The 20,291-nt window shown below is 35.6% G+C and overlaps 1 protein-coding gene across 1 annotated transcript in view; it reads left to right on the top strand.

Moving 5' to 3' along the window:
* The window catches only part of TTC27 (tetratricopeptide repeat domain 27), a 114,275-nt gene that overhangs the window by 46,988 nt on the left and 46,996 nt on the right, over positions 1-20,291 (top strand). The window contains exon 10 of the mRNA XM_068185296.1: positions 12,693-12,806. Within this exon, the coding sequence (XP_068041397.1) occupies positions 12,693-12,806 (114 nt within the window). The remainder of the gene's footprint in view (positions 1-12,692; positions 12,807-20,291) is intronic.

Here is a 20,291-nt window from a genome sequence, read left to right as displayed (position 1 = left end):
TGTCACTGGCAGTTTGTGGAAAAAAACAGTGGTGAGCTCATAAATGTGAGTAGGCAGGCAGAACAGACTGATCCCACCACCCTGGGTCAGTTGCATAAGGATGCAGGAACTGTCAGGCCTAAAGAATTTCTCCGTGATCTGGAGTTTTGAAAGCAGTGAGTTTGCCCTGAAAAGTTCAAGCAAGTAAAGCAGAAAAAAGGGAATGGGAATCTTAATGCATATGGATTTTGCTGAGTAAGAATGCAATGGATTTTGCTGAGTAAGAAGTACTACTTTAAAAAGAAAAAAAATTACAACCCAAAGAAAGTATTGAGAAATTATGGGTTTTGTTTGTAGCCACAAGACAGCAGTAACAAATGGAAAGATTAACAGTCATAACCGTCTCCCTGAAGACTAAATTTCTATCAGCAGAGGATGAGTTAACCTGTAGCACTGTCTGTTCCAAAAATTCTCTTTGTCAGAGGAGAGGCAAGGCTGAAGGGGTGTAGAGCATGAAGGGCAGAGGATTAAATAACCTACTGTGGTAGTTCGCAAAGGGTAGTTCTTCTCCCACATGGCCAGCTCTAACAAGTTAGAAAATATCCTCCATTGACACAGTTTTTCTAGATTTCAGCCTTTTTTTCAGTCATTTACTTTGTTTGTCTTGAGACTAAATGGATTGCAAGTCCACAGATAGCATGTACCATTGCATACAGTCCTGAAATTGTCTATTTAAATATGCTATCTAGCCATTGTCAAACCAGATTCACTGTTTTACTACCTGTGAAGAGAGGGAAAAAAAAAAAAGCTGTTCAGGTTTTCAGGATATAACCTCAAGATCACATCATGTGTTGAGAATCTTGGCACAGATGGTGAAATTACAGAGGCTAAGCAGTTAAAACGAGAAATTTGCTGTTGTTAAATAACTAGGGAAATCTTTATCGTTGGTACCAAAGAGTTAAAGTCTAGTCTTTTGTATCCAAAATCGTGATTTATTACTGTTGAGATTGGGCCTTAGGAAGTAAATGCAGTACTGTGATGTGGTGTGGAAGTCTGTACTTACGCTGTTTCAGGAGTAAGTCCAAACCACAGACCTGAAAAAAACAATGCTACTACAGTCAAATCAGGCTGAAGTTGTTTGCAGCATAACACAGAATAACTGATGTGTTTGGCACAACAGAACAAGTGTCAGTCATATGGCTGGACTCCATTCTAAGTGAAAATAGGAGCTATATCTTATGTGGTTTACCCTTCACTAGTCATTGAAAGCCGATTCCTTTAAATAAAACAGTATCTTCTTTTTTCATTACATTTCCTTTTCTTCTCTAGTTTCTTTCTTCTCCTAAAAAAAAAAAAAAATTGAGAGCCTCCAAGGAAAGCTTGCTTCTGTACTTAAACAGTCTCTTAAAATGAAAAGAAAAATGCAAACCGAAATACAACACAAAAACTAGACTAGGCAACAGCATAAAAAAAATCCTTCTTTTACATCTTAAATGAGGATACAAAATGCATACCGCTTAGTATCATAAGAGAGAGTCAAGCTCTTAAAAATCATCTAAATATCAGCCTAGCAATGCCTGTTAATCTGGAAGAAAACTTATATAATTCTGGACATCCAGGATACATCTGCAACATGGTTATAGAAGTAGAATTGAACAACTAATTTGATTGATAATATCTTTGTACTGTTATTAGAAAGTAGAAAATCCTAAAGTGGGAAAAGCATTGAAACATTTTCCTAGCCAAACATCATCTGAGTTGATTATTTCATTGTGTCTAAAATTACTTTGAATTGTGGTATTTGTTTCTTCCATAGCTTTCTCTGCAAATTATGTACCTGCATGCAAATTAAGTCACAGACTGTGTTATATGGAAGCAAAGAACCATGTTTATAACTCACTATAAGTCTCCAGACTTTCTATTATATTTTTGTTCCACGCAGCCTAATATGAGCTTGCTTTTTTGTGTTTCTGTTATATTTGAATCCATACAAAGCTTTCTTTGAGTCTTTTGTTTCCACTGAAAATTCTCCAGTGAGCGTAGATCTTTGTATTCCTTTCACGCAGTTTTTTTTTGCAGAACATATGAGACTTCCTCTGAAAGGGAAGATTTCTCTAGTGCTTGTTTTCTCTGACCTTTTTCCCTGTGTATCATGTAGGGGATACTGGGTTGTCATTTCAGTTCTACCTGCAGAGCTACCTTCAGAGATAGCTGGAAAGACAGTCATCATATGCTTGTGTTTCTTCTATTTCTGACTAGAGATCTGTTTCCAGTACCCCCTGGTTCATGTCACAGGACACACTTTTATTTAATACTTTTTTAATACACAAAATATTTAGGTGTTTCTGAGTTGCAGGGTTATGGTGTGAGACAGATTTTCCAAGAGAAAACATAGGAACATCCAACTTAAAAGCTGAGGAAATTCTTGATGTGTAGTTAGAAGATGTAAAGACTACAACAGGGGGAAGGAACAGCTTTGGCATTTCATATGTTTGGTTGCTAACAGTGCTTAACCATTTCCCTTTACACTTGTGAAAAGTGTGGTTGGGGACAAGGAGAGTGAGTTCTTTTGACTGGTATTCTGCATGTGAGGAAGTGTAGATGGAATCAGAAGGAGGGAAAAATAACAGAACAACATATTTAGATCTATTAGTAAAAGCAGCAGATCTAGACCTTTTCTATGATTCTTTTTGCTCCATGTTCTTCAAAACTAAAATTCACTGAAGAGGCAAAAAGGACTTTAGATTATTCAGGTTTCAAATGAGATGGGGATGGAGAATAGAAAGAGAAGTTGAGTGTTCTCCTGACCGATGTTATTTAGAAGAACAAAGACAAGGGGTAAGGCAGCCTCATTTTACCTGAATATAGCTTGTTTCCTTTGCTAATGAAAACAAATGGAACAAAGAAGCTGTAAAGTCTGAGGGTATTTTCTTTTGGGAAGTCATCCTTTTTCCCATTTGAGACTTTCAGCTGTATAGTCAGCTTACTATGCCGTGTCTGAGTATTGACTAACAAAGGAAGAGATTACTGGTGAATAATGTTGATCTCTTTCTTAGAAGAGGCTTCATTGAGTTTTTCCAACCACAATTGCTTTCATTTAAGGCGAGGTAGAAGAGATGGCTGAAGAAAGATAATGAAGTGTCTTGCTAGTTCTAATAAAGTTGGTAACAATATCTTTAAGCAGATATTAGAACGAACTTACAAGATTTCCTGCCTATTTTTTTTTTTTTACTCTTTGAAATTCTAGGTACTACAGAAGTGGTATGCAAGCCAGCACAGTTTCCAAGCTGATCTAGCATACATAGTTGCCTAGAAGCAAGAATTGTCCCTTTGCAAGGTAGATACCAGAAGGAATAAGAGTTACTGCTTAAAACAAGTGCCATGAAGGGGAAATATATTTAGAATGATAAGCAGGACAGAATATGAGGATACCAGTGGGTGGGTGTTATCAAGACCTACCCATTTGCTACAGAACACTATTTAAGTGGGGTAAAAAAAGCTGTGGAAAATAGAGTTGAAGTGAAATTACATTAGCCTTCATGTACTGGGATATTTTTTAAGTCTTCTGAGAAGAAAATCTATTCCAGAATTGTCTTCTAACTTTTGAAGTGATTGAGCGAGCTACAAAATAACTCCTTTATTGTATTTAATGTACCTTCAGATGTAATACATTCCAGATATAATAAATTTCAGAGAGAGAGTCAGTCATTTTTGGACTAAGATTGAGTGAGACACTTAAGAACATTAAATTGCCTTTAGGTAAGTGCAATATAGTTGCTGCTCTACTGAGTCTGGCATTCACTTCTAGATCATTCTAGTATAGTGTAAGTAACTATTTACCTAATATATTTCTAACATTTTGTCTTATAAAGTGTGTATGGACAAAAAGAATACTGAAAACTGAAAAAAGTAATCAGTATGTGTGTGTACACGTTTCATTTCAAAACACTCATAATTAATATTTTACTCCAAAACCATTAAATGATCCGAGCTTCTGAAATTATGTATATGAAAAAATCTCATTCAAACACACTGAAGTATAGCAATTCAAAAAAAAAAAAATCAGATAGTGTATTCTTGTTTTAGTGGTAGGAGTCAACAAAAGGTACTCTGTATTTACAATGATGTAATGTTATAATTTGAATGCTGAGGCTACCAGACAAGACTAGACAAAGTGAATTTTAAAAATGCCATTCTAATGAAACTAGTCCCTTGATGCAGATCACTGATGGTGTTTTGGCCTTGCTCTTGACTTTTTAACACCAAGAGGTATTTCTAATGGCTGTGGTTAAGAGCTTTAAGCCCAGCTCTGCTAATGATCAGCTAACACCTGTTGTGGTGAAAAGCTATTTTAGTTCAACAGTCCCAGGATTAGTTTTATGGACCAAAATAAACCCTTGTCATACAGTTGAGTGAATAGCTTTAGATTTTGGGGAAAAATATGCTGAATGTGTGGTCTAAACCTACTGAAATAAATGAAATATTAAAGCAGAACTAGAAAATGGCACTGTGCAAATGCTGATGTCTCAGCCAGTGCAGGAAAGTAAATCTTCTCCTCTGTCACTTTAATACTTTCAGGATTTCTGCCTGTCTCTCTCATTTGCCTGACAGACTGAGAATTCTTTAAGTCATTGTAACTTCAAGAGGCCTTAAAAAAAACACAGATTATCACTACTGACTCTGTAGCATGCTGTCATGGTGTAACAACTCACTGAAACACCAAGAGACCTAATAAACAAAAATACAGAACTTCTGCTAATGCACTTCATACAGGCTCAAGCATTGCTTTATTTTTTTTCTTTTGTTATTACAGTGCAAATGTCTTGGCATAATGCTCTAAAGGTGCCATGTAGAATTTATATTAGATGTTATTAGGCAAGAAAGTATTTAAGACTTAACCAAGTAATAACACATTTTTCTCATGCAACATTGAAAAAGAAACACTAACACAGGACTTGGAATAATGCCTGAAATATAATTAATTAGAAGTGTATAATGCAAGTTGTCATGTTTGCAAAGAAAAAAATGTAAATTATTCTTGTCTTGCTTGTTTTGCCCTAAGACTGTTAAATCAATTATTAATCTGTAACTCCAAAGATTTTGCATATTGTTGGGTTTTAAGTTCTAGTTGTCAAAGCTATATGGTAAAAGATGCTTTTTAGGTTGCACCTAAAATTGCAGTCTGTTTCACAGAAAAAGGCAGAAATTTTGAAGACAGTTTCTCATGTGTTGATGTATATGCACTTCCAATTTGCAGGATTAGTTGATAATATTTTGATTTTTTTCTGGTCCAAAACTCTGGAAGTTAGAATGACTGGAAGTGTAGGACAGATTTCCATGTTTAATAAAAGTGTGAAATTAAAGAGATATTTCAAGGCATATACAGCACAGGCTTTGATAATTGTTAAACATAGCAACAGGGCCTTTGATTTTTGTTTGATACCTGAGCAGTGCTTTTGACCTTGAGGAGGAAAGATGTAGTAGACTACAATACACACCGGTGTGAGTATTTCTTCTGTTTAGATATTTTTTTAATAGAAAAAAGCAACCAAAACCCAATCTGCAAAGTCCATTGGCTAGTCCATGCTAGGAATGATTTTCTGCATAAATTAGACTAGCTTTTCTTGTCTTCCTTCTTGCTAGTCACTAAACATATTCACTGTCATAGTATTTATGGCAGCCTTGCATTCTCAAGGTATAAAAATATTATTGTCCTTGTTTGTGTCCAGTATCGTTTGTTTTGCTCTCCAAGTACATAATTATGCCAAATAGAGTTAGAATTTGTCAATTTGAAACAAGAATCATCTGGAGTGAAATCCTAATGTAATTTTTTTCTTGTTGGACCTTAGAAAATATGAAGGTGTTCATAGCTAATAAAATGTGACTGGAGAATATACAGCCTGATTGCTCATGTCTAAAGGAATGCCGATGATTATGGATTACAAAAGCTGAAAATAGAGGATGGTTTGAAATAATTTACTTCATCATTCTATTTGCTTGTTCCCAAGTTAACCACTGTTGTTCGTTTAGAACTATCACATACTTATCTTTTATATAAATTGGGGATTGTACTGTGGATTCCATGAGTAGAAGTTCTCCTGTAGAAGCAGTAAAGTCAATAGGCTTGAATTTGATGTGTTGTGTTTTGTTGCTGCCTCTTCCAATTTACTGTCCAAGAGGAAATCTTTATTGGCTGTCAGGTTTTGTTAGAATGTCAGACCTAAAGTGAAGTTGTCATGTGTTAAGGTGATACCCTCAAAGAAATGAAAAGTATTTCATATATATATTTAAGTATAGAATAATGGAGTTGTTTCTGTCTGAACTTCAGATTATTCAATTTCAATAAAATTATGATTTATGAGGACACTGGAGGAACTCCTCTGTTAGTATGAGAAAAAAAAAAACCTCTCTGAAATGATAGCATTGAGTCTTTGTCTGGGATGAATCAGACGGGTGTTTACAGATACACATTTTAATTTATGGTTCCATTTCAATGCAGTTACATAAAAATACCTTTAGAGATTCACATACAGTAATTATATATCATGACACATAACAACAGAGAGGATTTCTGTATAACAATAATGGAAAATAAAAAGAGGGAAGGTCTTGGGGATAGCATTGAACTAAGGATAATGGTGGATCAAAGAAAAAAACTTTTTTATTGTAATTATTATGTACTGTTCTGCAACTCTGAATGCATTTTTAGATTTTTTGGAAATTTCATTTCTGTGTATAAAGAGCATATGTACTGTGATAATTGCAAAATAGAAACTTTTAATTTAAATATAGATAAAATGAGATAAAATAACTCCTTAGCTGGTTGCTAGGCAATTTTTATCCTTTGTCGTACACATTAAATCAGCTTAAACATCAAATATTACTCCTTGCCCATTTAAATATGCCTCTTTAGAAAACAGTAATGAATTTTAGTGGTTTATTGATTTGAGGATTTGTGTATGTGTGTAGTTATTATAGTTTCCTCTTAATTTGTGGTCACTGAAGGATTAGTAAACTGTTGAGTTTTGTGATAAGAATAAAAACACTAGTAGGAGGAATTTGAGTTCTGTGAAACCTCAGCATCATACATTTGTTAGTGATGCCATATAATAAAATCTTCTTTTGGTTCCTATTTATTTTCAAATCTCTAGGATGGGCATGTACAGCAGAATAGGTATGTATACTTGATTTGAACATACTTGATCTGCTTGAGCCAACAGGAAATTTTTACATGTTCCTACACTAAGCAGAAAAGCTAAAAGTGGTCATACTGACTGACTTGTTCTGTTGCCAAGCCATGGTTCTGTTGCTTAATTGTAACTAGAAATTTAGTATTTTCTTGCCCTCTTGATACTTGTGTTTTTCACTAAAACATAAAAAGTGCTCTGGTACTGGAAACCACTTAGTCACAAATGTACTTTATTTTAACTTACAGGGTTCTAACAGAATTATTGTTTAAAGTTACAAATCCCATTTCAACCAGATGCTGCCAGTACTACTGCAGATCATCTGTATTTGAGCTTGGTTAGTAAAGGAGTTAATATTTTAATGACTTTTCTCAAAACTTCTATTATTTTTGCATCCCTCTGTACCTTGGATTGCCTTAATCTTTCCTAGGCAATTAAAAATAGTTCCATAAAGTTCATTTAGCTACTTAGGGCAGAGTTTTCTGTACATACTTCTTTCCAGAAATGCAAGGAGTATCTTTTATGAAACACTATTCTGTTGAAAAAACACAGATTTAATGAAAGGAAGTTTTCCCACAATAATTTGGTGTCTTTCAGGTTTTTCTCTAAGTTGATTATTTTTAATTTTATTTCATTTTGCTATTTTGGTCACCAGTTTAGTGCTAGGAGAAATTTCCAAAAAAAAAAATTCAAATTAAATGTCATTTGAACATGACTTTCTAGAAGAAAAACTTGCATTAGTTATACAGAAACTTAAGTGTCAGATTATTTGGATGAGAATAACATGTGGAAAGCAAATCACTTTCTCCCTAATATTATACTGATTTTTTTCCCTTTTTCTTAGTCATGAATTCCATAGAAGTTTTTGCTAATTCTTTACTGTGTGCATAAAAACAAATTAAACACTTTTAAGTCAGCTTTCAGTAATAAAGTCATTCAGCAGAGATTAGCAGATATGTATACAAGGCAAATGAACATTTTCTGTGTTCATGCCTCAGTCATACTAGTGGGTTTTTTATGTACTCACCTGATTATTGTGCAGGATAAAGAATGTGGAAAATAAGCCATGGTGGTATCTCATTTTACAGAAGAGCCATTTTGCCTTGGGATGTGTTGAAGAAATAAGGGTTTCATGTTAATTATCTGAATGAATTACTGAAAATCATCAAATAACGATATACGTAGTTACATGAAACAAGACTATTGATAAGACTGTTGACTCTTGGCTATTGACAAGACTATTGGACTATGGATGAAGTAATCCCCATGAGTAATTTGAAAATGCGTGGTTTTTTTAAAAACTAAACAACAAAGCTCCTGAAGTATGTTAACTGAAATGGATAATATAAAGAACTAAAAAGGAATATATTTCTTTTTTTTTTTTTGTCTAAATCCTCCCCAGTGTTTTGTGCTTGTTTGTTTGTAACTTAAAATAAGTTAGCAAATAACCTGAGCTGAATCTGAACTAAGGGTCATGTCTTTGGAGGCATGACAGAGGAACAGAGCTATCCTCAGGGTGCCTCATGCCTGTGACTTCAGTTAAATAATTTCACCACATCCTGGCAATTTGGTCAATAAGCAGAATATTTTTGGTTCACTGATGGACTGATGTGCAAATTCTTAGGAATTCCACAACTGGTTGCAATTAAAATTGCTTAGTTTACAAGTCCATTTTCAGATGATAGCTCCATCATAGCAATCACAGTACTTTGCTAGGCTACTGATAGTTTATCAGTGAACAAGCTTCAGAAGTAAAACAATAGCCTTACTGCATAGATTTATCATAAGGAAAAATTAGAAAACATTAAAATTAATTAGTGCCGCAGTTAACAACAATCATATTTACCTGTTCCAGGTTTTCTAGCATTTCTTATATGCCCAAGTAAGCTCTTCCTGACTTTTATGATAGGAAGAATTTCTATAGGAGCTCCAACTTTTTAAAATAGTAGATGCAGGAAGGCAAAAGAGTTGCTTTGACCAATCTTAACCTTCTGTAAGTCGTGACTGACTGATGCGGTTCTTTGTTTCTCTGACAGACATTTATGAGTGATCAGGGAGTGCTTTACACCTAGGTTAAATTCTGAATACTGAGGCTGAAATTGTTTGTTAATGGTACCTGATTTTTGGATTTGGCAGAAATCTGTGGCTGAGTTTGATCTGGGTGTCATTACTAATTTCATCTATCTCACAATTCAGGTATTACTTGGAATCAACCAAACCATTACTTGGGATGGTTTGGGTTGATAGGGATCTTAAAGGCCATCCTCTTCCAACTCCCCTGCCATGGGCAGGGACACCTTCCACTAGACCAGGTTGCTCAAAGCCCCATCCAACCTGCCCTTGAACACATCCAGGGATAGGGTATCAATAACTTCCTTAAGCAATCTGGGACAGGTTGCTTGGAGAAATTTTGTTCCAAGAACAAAACTTGACTTTTGTTCTTACATAGTTATAAGTGTTATACAATAATGGACTACTTTGCTATTAAGACTTGCAGCATCATCTTGTTTCATTTGAGTGTTATATGAGGAAGTTATATTGAATTAAATATTCTGGTTTGTGTAATTCGTTGGTCATCTTCTTTTTTACATTCTGATATGATAGGAGAGGATGATATTGTTTGTAGGAAAAAAAATGTGTGAAAGAATTGGAAAATTACTTTTCCCATGTGAAAATATCCTATTCTGTACAGAGAATGTTGCATAACCTTATTTCCTTTCATTTCTTCTCAGCCTGTCTAATCTTCCTGTTTCTTTATTTTATTGTTCTTTCCCTAAAGTAAGAACAAAGATGACTTGTGAAGATTCTCAATAGTGGTTTTGCTTCAGAATTATTTTGTTAATTTTCTTAGCTGCCCTTAGTGCAGTATAATGAACTTGCAAGTATGTTTGACAAAACTTTCATGTTCTTGATTAAGTTTTTTTTTTCCCCATATGTTTTGTTTTAACCTATAGTCCTATTAACAGAGCCTAGATTTAGCTTCAGGTGAAAATATAAAGCTTTGGATCTTAGGAGAAAGGAATTATTATCTGGAATATTTGGACATTCTGGGTATAAGATTAAAGCTTGCTTAATAGTTATGGTTAGATGTTCTGAAACTATTCTTTACAGCCTTTAAGTATAAACATTTGTGCCCTTTATGCATGTATTATTTTGGGGTTTTTTGTGGTGCTTTAAGCTTTATAATTAGGCAATGAAAAGGTGAGCATTTGAATTCTGGCACAGGATTTTGAGCTCTGTATCGGTATAAAATTACAAGTGCTTCTTAAATGCAAACTAGGTCTGCTTCTCATTGTCTTGTGCAGTTGCAATGTTTTCTTGTATCAATAAAACTGTTGGAAAAATTAAATTTTGCTTCTGTAAGTTTACAGCAGGTATACCTTTCATTTTATTTCATGAACACCTTTAAAAAGCAGGATTGTTATTCAAAATATGACTTGTCATTGCTCCTGCCGAGGAGTGAAACGTAATTATCTCTGCTTGTCTTCCACCCTTTTTCTCTTCAGATTTCCTCCCTCCCTATTTGACTTTCTACACAGCTCATGCAGCATGCTTGCTTAAATCACTGCTTAGATGGTGGTGTGGGAGACACAGAGACAGAGGAGAGGCTTTCCTGGGCTGCCGGTTCTCCTGCAGAGCTGGATGCTGTGGACAAGAAACTTTGTACTCTGCCCTCCATGGTCCACTTGCTAAGGTGAACCAGTGGGAGAACAAGGGCAGTAATCAGACCTGAAAATATCTTTAGGAGCGTTATTAGCCAAGACTTTTAGTTGTCATTGTTCTTTTGCAAAGTTAATACTGATGTCTACCACCAGGTAGCACAGAAAAAAATCCCTTGAAGTAAAAAAGTAAGTAGTATGACAGAATATTAATAGTGGAGAAAATGGGGAAAAGGGTGACCTTTCCCACAAAATAAGCTTTTAAGGTAATGGAAACATTGTTGCAGTGTTTGCCCAAGCAATTTCTTAAGGTGTTTGATTTAGCAGCTACCTGATGTGGCTGCTAAAAAATAAACTCAGACACCAATGTCCTGTGCTAGGAATACCTTGCTTTTGTTTGTCTTAAGACGAAACTAAAATAGGTATTTGATTGAAGTTTGATGAAACAGGGGAGAGATAGCTTCTAGAACTAGGACATACATCAGTTAACAGAATTAGTGATTATAGTTTGTAAAAGGGCACTTGGCAGTCTACAGAATAGAGAATGTTGTGATTGTGTTCCCTTAATTAATTCCAGATCCTCAGAACATAGAGGAGAGTATAGAAGCCTTTGGGTGCCTCTTAATCTAAGACTGAGTCGAAGTCACGAAAGAGTCAGAGCAGAGATTCTCGCTCACAAAGGGTAGGATTAGTTGAGTATTTGGTTGTGCAAGCCTTCACACTGCCTTCATTTTTGCTTTCATTGTTGTCTCTCTTCCTATTGTAGTTTTGTTGGGAGGATATTTTTTTAGATTGTTTCTTTCTGCTTCCTTTCCTTTGAAATCACTAGGGAAAACAAAACCAGATTACAACATGACAGAAATTTGTCAGGCATTAAACACAAACCATGAGCAAATTATGCTTTTTAATGCTTTGGGAGATCTTTGAGAGGAAAGAATAAAACCACTGGGGCTTTTTCTTCAGTCTACAAATATCTATAGACAAATATATTTTCTCAGAGAAGATGGATTGTATTTGCAGTGTCAGTAAAATTAGCAAGAGAGCTTTCCTGCTGTCTCACTTTTCAGAAACGGTATATTCTGTCTACAGCCATACTGGAAAGAGTCCAGGCAGTCTGTAAATTATTAAGAGATACCAAAATTGTATTGGCTGCATGTCTTCTATTGGACTTCCTTGAAAATAAGTGGTTGGAGACTGGCACTAAGTTCCTGGCATCAATGCAGTGTGTTCCAAGTGATAACCTAAAATTATTTTAGGAAAGCTGCTTACATAGATTATTCCATAGTCCCTATACCTCTACTAAAGTCAGAAATTCTTCCTGTCATTATGAAGTCATGGCAAGTTCTAGATTGATTAATGTTCTTCAGATTCTTAGCAAATTCAACATTTTTCATGTGGAAGGGCTGTTAATATGGGCATCAGGGCACCTTGCATATGAGAAGAGGCCAAGAGAGAGCTGGATTTGTTTAGCCTTCAGAAGTAGGATCCTTGCAGCTGTCTACAGCTACCCAGTATGCAGGTGTGGAGAAGACTGAGCCAGTCAGCCCAGGATCAAATTCTTCATTTTCCTTTGATTCTCAGTAGCCATTTTAATTTGTGCAGTTTGGCCTATGCACCATATGGGTACATGTAAACACAGCACTGCATGGCTGAGAAAGAGGAAGTGGTTTTGAAGGCCACTTTTTATGTTGAAAATAGATGAAGGTAATTTGTACAGCCTTCAGTTCATCAAATAAGTCCTCCAGCCATATATTTGACTTTCAGAATAGGAAACAGCATTCATGCTTGAGACCACTGTTAAAAATTTTACCATCTTCAATGTCTTTAAAAAAGTGAAGTAATGACAAAATGTTCTTTTTCTCTGCAGTGCTTGCTCTCCCAGCCAAAGTTCTGGGCCATTCAGACATCAGCCTTACTCCTTCGGACCAAACTGGAGAAAGGAAGCACTCGCAGAATGGAACGGGCAATGAAGCAGACTCAGGTAAGACTTCTGAACTTCTGAGCTGCCTTATTGTAATATATGTATGTATATATATAGAGATTATATATACGTATATGTGTATATAGATAAATAGAGAGAGATTATATATATATAAAATCAAATTCAAACAGGCAGGAGTTAGGAGGTTTTGCAGTTCCTCCCTGCAAACTGTATGAGATAATTTTCTAATTATATCTATAAATTAGATGCATAAACCACAAACCCTTCTGTGTCTGCTAGTCTTGAGATAAGCTTATATGTACAAGTAATAAATCATCACTTTCAACAACATGATGAGTTTTGGAAGATTGAAATTAAAGTCTAATTTTGTACCTGTAGTTTCTGACTTAGGATCTGAGGAGTACATGCAGATATTCCTGAACATCAAGCTGCTACTGCTATCAAATTTTTCAATTTTTTCTTTTCAAATAAATCAGCTCTATAAAACACTGAAACTTTTAAATAGTCATTGGTATTGTGAGAACAAGAAAACACATTCACGAATAAACCAGCAATTTCAATTTACCATTTTGATGTGATAGTTGGTGATTAGTATTTTTATTGCAAGTTTGAGGCAGTGATTATTTAAATAATCTTAGTCCAAACAAAGAGAAGATTGTTTTTTCAAATACAAAAAAGAAATGTTAAAATCCTGAAATGTGTCCTCTTGTAGGATTTTTTTAAATTAATTTTTCAAAAGAAAGGTCTGTAGGCCTTATCAAGATTCTTTTAGATTCCTTTTTACCTTCATATTACAGTTTTGTTAGCCCTTTGTCATCTTTGTACAGTTAAGTCATGTTGTCACACATGAATAGGCATTTGTCTATGTCCATCAGGCAACACTCCTGCTGGCTAAACCAGCCAGGAATGTAAAAAAGTTATCATTATGGTGCTATGTATTTAAATCCTGAAAATCTGATGTTTCATTTAAAATCATTATGATGATTGAGTCTTTGAAGGAGGGCATTTTGGATGTGGTGCTGCATTTTTCTTTTGCTGATGAAGACATGGAGTTGCTGTAGAGGAATTTACTGTGGTCATTCATTAGGAGACTGGCAGGGAAGCCATGATTCCAAATCTGGGAGATGTAGAATCTGACAGCACTTGGGAAGTGATCTCAGGATCCTTGATGCCCTAAGCCATAAAACAGTTGGAGTGCCTCCAACATTTTTGTCTAGCTTGATTAAACCTGAGTACTGGAAATTGTTATATTAGACAGTTTGACAGTCTCATGACAGAAGTCTTCATGAAGGGGTTCTCTTAGCAAGTCCATTTATCTGACTTCTTGTGCTGCAACTGCAGCAATGCAAAGGATTTGATTAGTGTGGGCTGTGACATTTTGGGAGATGACCCCAAAGTAGACACAGAATCTGTGGTTTTAAATATTTCCTTTAATCTTAATAGGTTTATGTTTTCTTTCATTAAGCATTCTAGTCATTTGGATATAATTGAGTATTTGTGTTGATATGATGGTAACAAGTTCAGTTTCCAAAAATTGTTACAAGTTGTTTAATGATTTATATGTACTAAATTAATCAAATAACTTGAATAACTTTCTAGTTAAGGTTTTCATTCCTGAGTTCCATTGGATCAGAATTTTTTTAATATCAGTGTTTCTAACAGTGCCAAGAAGGAATCAGAAAAGATACCATGAATGGTATTATTTTCATACACAGCACAAGTAATTTTTGATATATCATCTTCATGAAGATGCTGATGTATAATTTTCATTAAGATGTCAGAGACAAGTGAATTCTGCAACTATTTATCAGTAGAAAATGGATTTCAAACCCACAGAATTTTCATACAAATGGATTTAATGGGTTCTTGTTTTACAATTTCATTATTTACTTGTTCAGAGTGCTGTAGAAAGACTAGTTATGCTAGATTAAGGGAGGAGGTGTAAACGTGATTGTTTGCAATATCAATATTTTAAAGGAATTATAAAAAAACTGTGTAAAACAGCTTGAATAAGACATGATAAACCTTCTGCCTTCCTTTAGGGTTGTCTGAAAAGTGCATGAGCCGTTATAGGCTCTAACTTACTGATGCTGGGACTCTCCTGTCTTATTCTACTCTAATTTTTCTTCGGTTCCCCATTTCCACCCTCACCTGCTCCTGTGCTTCGTCTGCAGCTGATAAATATCTTTTAAATGAATATTGCTAAGTAGGCATATGCTGCTTTTCAGCCCTAAAGCAAACCTGTCTATATTGTTGGTTTGTCAAAGAAAGCATTTTTCAACTACCTTTTTTTGTAGGACTGGCCATGTCTGTTTACATTATTTTAATTACTTGAAAATATTTGCAGCTCTTTTTGAAATGAGAGCATTTTGGTTAAAATTTACTGCCAGACTCCAAATACTAACTATATCCCTACTTTACACCGAACAGTTTTCGTAAATTTAAGTCTTTCTTTTTTCTAATTGGAAAGCATCAAGAGGAATTGGAATGATCATTTTCAAAACCTTTTTCTGATTATTTTAAAAATCTGAACTACTAATAATGCAGTCTTTGGAATGATTTTTGAAGTGATCATTCTGGGTACTCTGGAATTGTGCTTCAGCTAGTAGCTAACTGCAAGTGAGGAGGAGATACTTTTTCTGGATGCTGCTGATTGTCTCTGTCCAGTTTTTGCTTAAATGGGGTGTGGATCTGCAAAACTAAGTTTAAAGATTTCTACAGCCAGTAATTTTTTCAACCATTTTTCTAAGAAAAGAAAACAGCATTTGAAAGCAAAACCAGTTATTTTACATTCCACTAGAATATTTAGTCATGACCAGTATAACATACAGAAAAATGCAGATAGAGGTACTGACAACTAAAATGTGTCTCTGGATGCAGTATGATATTTTTAAGGTTGTGTGATTGTTTTTCTTCCATTTGGGTGAAGGTCCAGGAGGGTGAAAAGTACTAGGGTAGAAAGAAAAATGGGAGGGAGAAAACAGGAGCAAATGGGCATACGTTTTTTATAAAACCAGAAACCTGCTATTGCTCTATCAGTTTGGGGATCTTCACCTACCCTTCATTGTAAGAAAGTAATTCAGAAACTATTAATAGTGGAAGATGGGTTGAACTAAGCTGTTAAGCCACAAATTACTGCTGAAAGTGCAGTCAGAACTCAAGTAACAGGATGGGAGAGAAAAAACAAGGATATTTTAGTGGTCTAGGAGCTATGAAAAAATGAGAAAAGTGAGGGATGATCTGAAAAAAAAAAAAAACCCAAAAAAAAACAACCAAAAGAAAAACAAAATCCACCCACAACCAAACCAGTTCAAAGTACACAGAATATAATCCCACTGTAGCTTCTTGATATATGAAATTGGCTTTACTCTTCCATTTCAGTGGATTTGAAAGTATTTTTAAGAATGAAGCAAAATGAATTAAAATGGTGGGATAGAAACAAGACCACCATTTATTTACTGCTGTATTATGCCAGCAGTGAAAGAGGTGAAGCTACCACGTGCCTGGTACTCCAGCAGCCTGCTCAGGTTTACCCTACCTGGGATATCCCACTTGTATCCTACCCTAACCTGAGTGGCTATGCTGGCTACCCCTGCGTTTTCAGCTTTTATCAGCTTGTTATGGGCCCCTTTTCTGACTGTGTTTTCTGCTGCTCGTTACACCTGGTGACAGCATGCCTGCAAGCTGATGGCTTGGCTTTCCTAGCACGTCATACAACATATGCAGTATTTCATATGGTTCCCTCCTGCTTGCTTTTCTTGGCAGTAAAGGAATTTGCCTGTTGGGGCAGAGAAACGTGTCTTGAAAAGTGTGTTTTAATAAGACTTCAGGAGAGCTGGGAGCAGACTAGCAATATTATAGGCTAATCATTATTCCTAAGATTGAAAGGTCACATGAGATCTTGTTTTATATCCTTAGTCATACACAGATGTATGTGGTTGGGAATTCTGTCAACTGCCCTTTAATTTGCACTTAAATAATACTTCAGAGTGTCATTTTCACCAGCAACTAATGTTCTTCTGTGTGTATAAAAAAGGAATTTTTTTTGTTTAAATTATTCTTACTAAAGAAATATGCTAGTTAGTGTTCAGCTCTTTCAAATCTGAAAAAAATAATTAAGTGCCTCTGTAAATAGGAAAAGCTGATAGAGATCTAACAAAAGGCTGACAGAGATCTAACAGAACTAGTGTCTTGAGTTTTATGAGCTTGAACACAACTTTGCTGTTTTGTTAATTTCACGTTGATGGGCTTTAAATGGTTATGCAAGAAAGTTATGTCATTTATCATAGAAATATATCCTTTTTATTTTCAAAACTAAACAGTCACTTCATTGCCAAATTGCTTTTTCTGCTTTTCTTTATTTGGGGGTGGTTCTACACTGGATAAATTCAACATTTAAGGGAAGAGTTCAAAAAGGAGAAGGGAGCAGTCTTCCTCCCAAAAGGCTCATCTAGAGAAGTTTGAGGCAAACAGATTTTTCCCTGTTCTTTCACTTCTCAAGTCATATATCTTTCTGATCAGGCTTCTCAAACCACAGTTGGAGTAATAGAGAGAGACATGTAGCATAACCAAGGGAATGACAGCACCTGTCTGTTCAGCAAAACTATTGGATCCCTCTACTAGGAGTTCCTGTTTCTGTTCTTTAATCTCCTCTTGAACTCTAGGGGTACATTAAATAAGATTTTAATAGTTGCTTTTAGTTGTGGGTGGAAAGGGGGGAGGGGAGGAAGGAGGAGAAAAATTAATAAATTTGTTTCACATGAAGTTGAAAGTTTTAGTGGAAAGTTACTGGGATCTGAGATGTACTGGAGAACTGAGGGAGATATAAATCACTTCCTTCAGGAGGGTAATAAGTGAATCACAACCCTCTTCTATCCTGCTGAGATTCTGCACTGATATCCCAACAGTTCTTAACTATTATGAATTGCATTTATTATCAGAACACATGTTCAAAAAAGTGTTTTAGAAGATGAGAAAAGCCAGGTGTCTTATAAAACCATTCATTACTGAATTCTATACAAGATCACAAGGTCTCCAGAACACTAGAAATAAGCCTTCTTACCTCAGAAAGCAATCTCAAAAGAGAGTGACTTCTTGGTGATGGTTATGATTTCAGCCTCAAGGCACGCGCTTCCAGAGTGTATTTCATTTTACTTAAACAGATGACATATTTGACAGAAGATACTACGTGACACAACTGAGTCTGAGGATACACCAAACTCATTAGCACACTTCAAAATAATGTGGTGATGCTTGACTCCTTCTGTTTTTCTTCTCCTGTGTGATTATGGGTTGGAAGGGACAGGGAGGAGGGGGAATCAGAGATCCGGTCTGCCAAGAGTTATTCCGGAATAACTGAACTAGTTTTGTACCACTAGGAAAAAAGAGAATATTGAGTGGTTTAATTTTCCAGGTAGTGATTTCTGCCTAGAAGTTTTCTACTGCACTCTTGGTTTTGCCAGTTTGGGTCAGTGCTATTAGCTGGTGTGGGGGAAAGAATGAAACCATTCTTTCTGCGCTAAAGTTTCTTCATATTTTCTCAACTATTCTTGATAATTATGTTCAACACCTGAGCTTTTCCATTTCCAGCATCAATGCACTTTCTAAAAGAAGCTAAAAATATGAAGCCTCCATTTTTTTCCAAATGTTTCCCATTGCGCCTTAGTTCTGAAGACTTTTCTCCCTTTAGACTCTCTTCACTCAGTGTTGTGACATTTTGAAAGGTGGTGATAGGAGAATCCTTAAGCCATATTGAACAGTAATACTGCATTTATTTTATAGATAAAGTGATGACAAGAAGTTGCAAAGAGAAATATGAGTACCAGGACACAACATTTGCATCATTCTGCCTAAGCTTTGCTCTGGAAGGCATAAATATTATAAGCTTCACTTCAAGAAATTAAACAATTAAAATAATTAGTTCCACAGACCAGATGGCATGGAGGAGACCTATTCCTGTCTATTGCTAATTTGAATGGATAAAGACATAGAGCTGTTGCTACATTTGAATAGATTAAACTTTACAGTTTTATGTCATAAGTATCATTACAGATCTGGAGATAGGTACCTCAAGGTGAGCTAACAAGTCACATTTTGAAATAGCCTTGTGCTGGTAAAGAGTCACACTGTTCAGCACATATGCCAGGTACTACAAACCAGAGTCTGCCTTATCTCAAGGCAGTTGTCTGCTTCTCCTATATTGTAATTCAGCTTGAATTTGACAGTGATAATTGTTCTTTTCTTCCTCCATTCTTGTCCTTACTTCCCCCTTTAGTGAAAAACAGAAAGCAGAGCTGATGCAAGAGGTCTTTGGATCTGTTTTTCAGCACTGACTGCTGTTGTGTCTTCCCCCAGATCAAACTGATTTGGGAACTATAAAAGCATTATAACCACAAGAGCTTGGAACTTACCACAGCCATACTATTTTGAATCATATGCAGTTCCTCTGTGAGTTTTGCACCCTGTGCGAAGTGTTTTATACCCGCTGTTCACCAGTGGCAGTAAAACAAGTGGTCTGGTTTTAAATCCACCCTTCATCAAGTAAACTTTTAAATCTAGCTTCTTCTACAGACTTTAGAGGAAATCCTGCTTACATCTTTTGATAAATCATAAAAGTAGCATAGTCGACAGGTGGAGTAGCTTTTTATTTGAAAACAAAAACATTCAAGAAGGTACACTTGCTTGAAAAAAATAATGCAATAACTATAAAATTATATTTCATGTAAGTAACATAAATGAAAAAATAAGTGTAAATGGCATAAAGAAGATAAAATGCACCAAGTACTTTTCTGAAGATTTTGTGCTGGATGTGGAGACTTAAGTCATTAATAGGTTTGCACATTGAAACCCATATCCTAAGCACTGGCACTCAGTTTTTCTTCTCCTGTTCTTCAATATTTGTACAGAAGTAAAGAGTAAGCTCATCATTTTGGAAGTCGGTAATGCTGCTGTGCTGTTGGAGACCTCATGTTTTGCCACGTTTCTCTAGGTGGTGGTGTTTGGCTAGAGCAAAACATCCCAAAGGGCAGTTGCATTGGGATGCTCTAAATTGCCTGGTACGCTGCTTGGCTCTGTGTTTCAAACAAAAAGGAAATCTTACGTCAGATGGTCATGAATCCAGTTATCTTCTACTCATGACCTTGACCTTTTTTGTGCTAATTTTGATATCAAAATGCTTTGTGTTTAATTTAGGATTGTTCGACTCATTTCCTTTTATGTGCTTTTCTTCCCCACCCACTGCAAGAGCCCTATTATAACGAAATTGAAGCTTTTTTTAGTAAAATGTCTGTGAACAACCGAAGTGAATATTGTTTCTTAGTTGGCTGATATTGTTTTCAAGGTGAAATGCACATTGGCAGGACCTGATGTAATGAACCAAATCGTGCGCATTAAGAATCTGCTATGTGACTCACTTCAGAAAAAATACTAATATTCACAGTTCCAGCATGCTGATTAACTCCTGCCCCAGCATACTTCTTTAAAACTGTCAACATAATCTTGCATCTTAGAAGTTCACCTTGAGTT

Source organism: Anomalospiza imberbis, chromosome 3, assembly GCF_031753505.1.
Source record: "Anomalospiza imberbis isolate Cuckoo-Finch-1a 21T00152 chromosome 3, ASM3175350v1, whole genome shotgun sequence".
NCBI lineage: Eukaryota > Metazoa > Chordata > Aves > Passeriformes > Viduidae > Anomalospiza > Anomalospiza imberbis.
This window is presented reverse-complemented; position numbering and strand designations above follow the sequence as displayed.